This window comes from Condylura cristata, unplaced genomic scaffold, assembly GCF_000260355.1.
Source record: "Condylura cristata isolate star-nosed mole 26May11 unplaced genomic scaffold, ConCri1.0 scaffold00018, whole genome shotgun sequence".
Lineage (NCBI taxonomy): Eukaryota > Metazoa > Chordata > Mammalia > Eulipotyphla > Talpidae > Condylura > Condylura cristata.
Genome location: NW_004567119.1, coordinates 31696348 through 31700369, shown reverse-complemented (window position 1 = coordinate 31700369; position 4022 = coordinate 31696348). Strand labels below are relative to the sequence as shown.

General features: G+C 34.9%; 1 protein-coding gene across 1 annotated transcript in view; it reads right to left on the bottom strand.

The window, feature by feature from the left end:
* Window positions 1-452: 452 nt before the first annotated feature.
* Window positions 453-4022, bottom strand: part of RGS21 (regulator of G-protein signaling 21) — a 43081-nt gene continuing 39511 nt past the window's right edge. Inside the window, exon 5 of the mRNA XM_004685458.1 lies at window positions 453-680. Coding sequence (XP_004685515.1) covers window positions 477-680 — 204 coding nt within the window. The 3' untranslated portion in view covers window positions 453-476. The remainder of the gene's footprint in view (window positions 681-4022) is intronic.

Sequence of the window (4022 nt, the reverse complement as noted above, 5' to 3'; positions counted from 1 at the left end):
AACACACTAAGTAGAGAATTGAGTTTTGGTTCAGAATTTCTCTTTTTACAAATAAGTAAAGTTTTGAATATTGCAAGTGGTATTTAAAATCATATATGTGATGCTAAATAGTCTTCCACTCAGCAGCATGAAGATATATAGTTCCTAGAATTCATAATGTCATAATAATATCCACTTATGATTTAAAATGCTGTATATCTCTATAAGCTCCCTGTACTCTCACAACAGGATTTTTTAAGTACCTAATAAAATGAATACATTCTAAATAAATGACTTAGAAAGTCAGGCTTTATATATATGGGTATGTGTGGTATGTGAATATAAACAAGGTACATTGTTTGTATTTGTATATTTCAAGGTATTTGTATATTTCAGAAACATTTAGTCTTGTCATGATTAAGAGCTTTGTCTCCTGGCAGCTCATAATTTGCCTCTCTCCAAATCATAATCTCGTTAGTAGTTTATAATTTACCAATTTACAAGAAAGGGAACCATTTTTTATTATTCCCAACCTGTTTTCTATTTACCAGTTTGTTATAAATCTCGGATTTTAGAAATCGAGGGAAAGAATCCTTGGCCATGAGACTATAGATTAACTTCTGAGCCTCATCAAAACATCTGAGAGTTGGTTCTGCGATATTCTTTGAGATGAGGTCCCTGGTACTGAAGTCAATATTAATCTGTGGAAATAAGTTTGCATATCGTCAGTTTAGTTTAATCAAAGTGTACACAGCTTATACAGATGGTGGACACACATATTAATACAGTGTTTTCCAAACCCAAAGTTAATCTAATGCAAAAGAGAACAGAGTTCATGAATTCACATTTTGTAATAGAGCATTGGTTTGATTTATCTTTCCTGGTAGAGAAGGGTGGCATCAGTCAGGAACTGAGGTCAACTTTATTTTGAGTTTATAAAGAAGCAAAGGGAAAAGAGAAACAAGATAGTCTGTGTTTTAAACATTTCTGCCCACTTATTCTTATTTTTTTTCTAGGCCTTTAACCTTAAACCTCAAATGTTTTCAATGTACTTTCCATAGGCAGAGCATGAACTAGAATTTACTTGGTTACTTTCTATCTGCCCATTCCCATACTCCAGGCCTTCCTACCACCCTGTAATTTCCCATAACACTGCTTTCCATTCAAATTTGTATTTCTTTTTGTTTGTGAAAATGAACAAAATGTCTCTCCCTTCACTGATGCCCCATGTCTCCCAGAGTGGACATCTGGGTGTGGGTTCTTGCCTTCATACCCACACCATACATTCCTGTTAGACTGAGGCACACCTTTCACTTGAAAATATGTCAAGTGTCCCAACTTTCTTGAGCTCCTTGAACAACTCTACATGTATCTGTGGATTCCTATATTCTAGGAAGCAGAAAATTTCATATCCAAGTTGTCTATATTAAACCAAAGATAGTTATGGAAAGCAAGGAGAATTTGAATATTAAAACTAAAGCTCACTGAAGCCAATGGCTATGTCTAGCATCATCATTACTGCTCTACTCTCTGGCACCTGGCAGAATACTTTCCACTTGATAAATAATACATATTGTTTAATTTAACTAAAATGTCTTGATAAATTGGAGAATGTAAAAATACTAGAATGGGGAGATCTGGTCAAAGAAAGATTATAAGTGACAATTGTGGTTATTAAGTTGAAAAGACAGACAGGTATTCCTTCTACCAGATCTCTCCTTGTATACTTACAGGTATTCAAATGAGTGAGGCAAGTTCTAATTTCATTTTTTTTTTTGATTTCCATGTAATAAAAGAGCATAGTCATGGCCTCTGTCTTAGAGTATTTTAAGAACTAATGGGAGACATAGTCACAAAGTAGTTATTATCAAGGAAGATGGAAAGAAGGCAATTTTTGCTTTGAAAAGAATCATCTAAGGACTACTAGTTCCTCACTGAAGTTCTTTCTTTAGGCATTTCCACTACTCAGTGATCCCAGAACACACCTGTGCTTTAATTCCTCTGCTTACGCTCTTAGTTTCTCCATCAATTTTCTAGAGCAAATGTCCTCACTCCCACAAAAGCCTCAATATATGGACTCATTTCCTTCTTCTTTATATAGGAAGATGACGTGGAGTAATAAGGCTTTGTGCTAATTTTTCAATCTGTCCTCTAACTCTTACAACCTCAGTGAATTGCACTTCAATTACTTTAATGTTTCTGAATCATGCTTTCTCATCCTTCAGCTAGGTTGTTTTGACTGAGTTGTTGCAAAAATTGAAAGATATGGTCATGCACTTTTTGATTCCATGATTATTTCTAAGTGTTATATTGCAAATGCTTCCTGTATTTGGGGAAAGATAGCCAGTAACTATTTAACAGTATTGTGCTAGATTTAAATTTGAAGAATGAGAAGCCAGTCTTATGAGAATTTGGGGAAAGCGTTTCTGGTAGAAATCAGCAACATATGCAGATATCTGTAGTGCAAGAAAGAATTTGTTATGTTTTGAAGAGTCACTCTCCTTAAGTGACGAGTATGGAGCGTGAGGGGGAAGCTCTTGTGATGAAGTTGGAAAAGGAGATTCTGAGCAAGGCTTGTAGGTCTCATGTGCTCTGGTAAGGAGTTCTTAATTTTCCATTATCAATGACAGTAGGAAGCTGAAGGTTTTTTTTGTGCAGGGAATTGGCACGTCAAGGTATGGGCTTCATGCTGGATCTGTCTTTTAAGGGGGAGTCAGTGAGTGATGACTATTATCAAGAGCTGGTAGTGAATTTTAAACATCTAGGGCTAATCTGTTTCATCAATCCCATCTTGTGTTGAGGGGTATAAGAATATATGTTGCCTGTTTGCTTCTTTAATAATGCTGTTATTTCTTTGATGGTATCATCTACAATATGTTTAACTTTCCAGCGTCCATAATGGTAAATTTAGCCACTTCTTGGGTTCCAGCATTCATTCATCCTGAGAGTTGCCACTGACAACAGGGATCTTTTGGTGCAGTGCACAGTTCTGGCAGATTGCTGTTTTAGCCAGGACTGTACTTTGACTATCACTTCCCATTTCCTATCTTTAAAAAGTTCAAAGTCCTGATTTTGGTTCTCATGGTCCTTACAATGTAGCCTGAAGTTATATTTCTTCTCTTTGTGTATTCTGTCTTCCCATCAAGATGAAGGATTCCCCTCAAATTCCTCGTCTTGCTATCAATGAACATTTTTCATCCCACCCACTCTAGCTGAAAGTCAATTATTTCACCTAAGTCTTTCACAGTCTTTTATGTATTTGAAGCTAAACGCAGCAATAGCTACTATGAAGTTTTCTTGTGGATCTTTTTTTTCTGGCCTCTCAAAGGGCTTTGCGCTACTTACAGCATATTTGCAGTTGTGGTCTCTTACTGGGTCCTGCACAATGGAAGGACTCCATGAATGTGTGCTCAGTACACACAGAAGATGAAACACTTTCTAAATTTGTTAGCAATCATGTTTAAATTTTAAAATGAAAGAACTCAGTTCAACCTAAGACTGATAATTCCGACTACTGAAATATGTTAAACTTGTACCTCTGACTTACACTTCCCATTTTTCTGATATGCCTGTTTTTCTCTCAAGGAACTGCCTACACAGCGATTGATAGCCGAGTGATAAGCAGATCTACAGTTCCCAGGAGATAATCAGTAGTCTTATGAAAATGCGTCTTGGCAGTTGCGCTTCATGTCGGTGACAAAACTTCACCCCTACATGTTTATATAAATGTCATTATTTTTATCTAAGTTATTCCAGCTTGAAACATAGAAGTCATCTCTGACATTTCTTTGATCACTTATAGTAGATATAGATACAGTATATATTACACATATTTATAAGATAAAAGGCACAATATATTATACACATATACAGTATATATTATGAAATAAAAGGTAAATCATGAAGTGCCTTTTGCAGTTTCACAATGAACTTTGTCATTCTACTATTTTCCCTCTTGTCTTTTATTTATTTATTTATTTATTTATTTATTTATTTATTTATTTATTTATTTATTTATTTATTTATTTATTTATTTATTTATT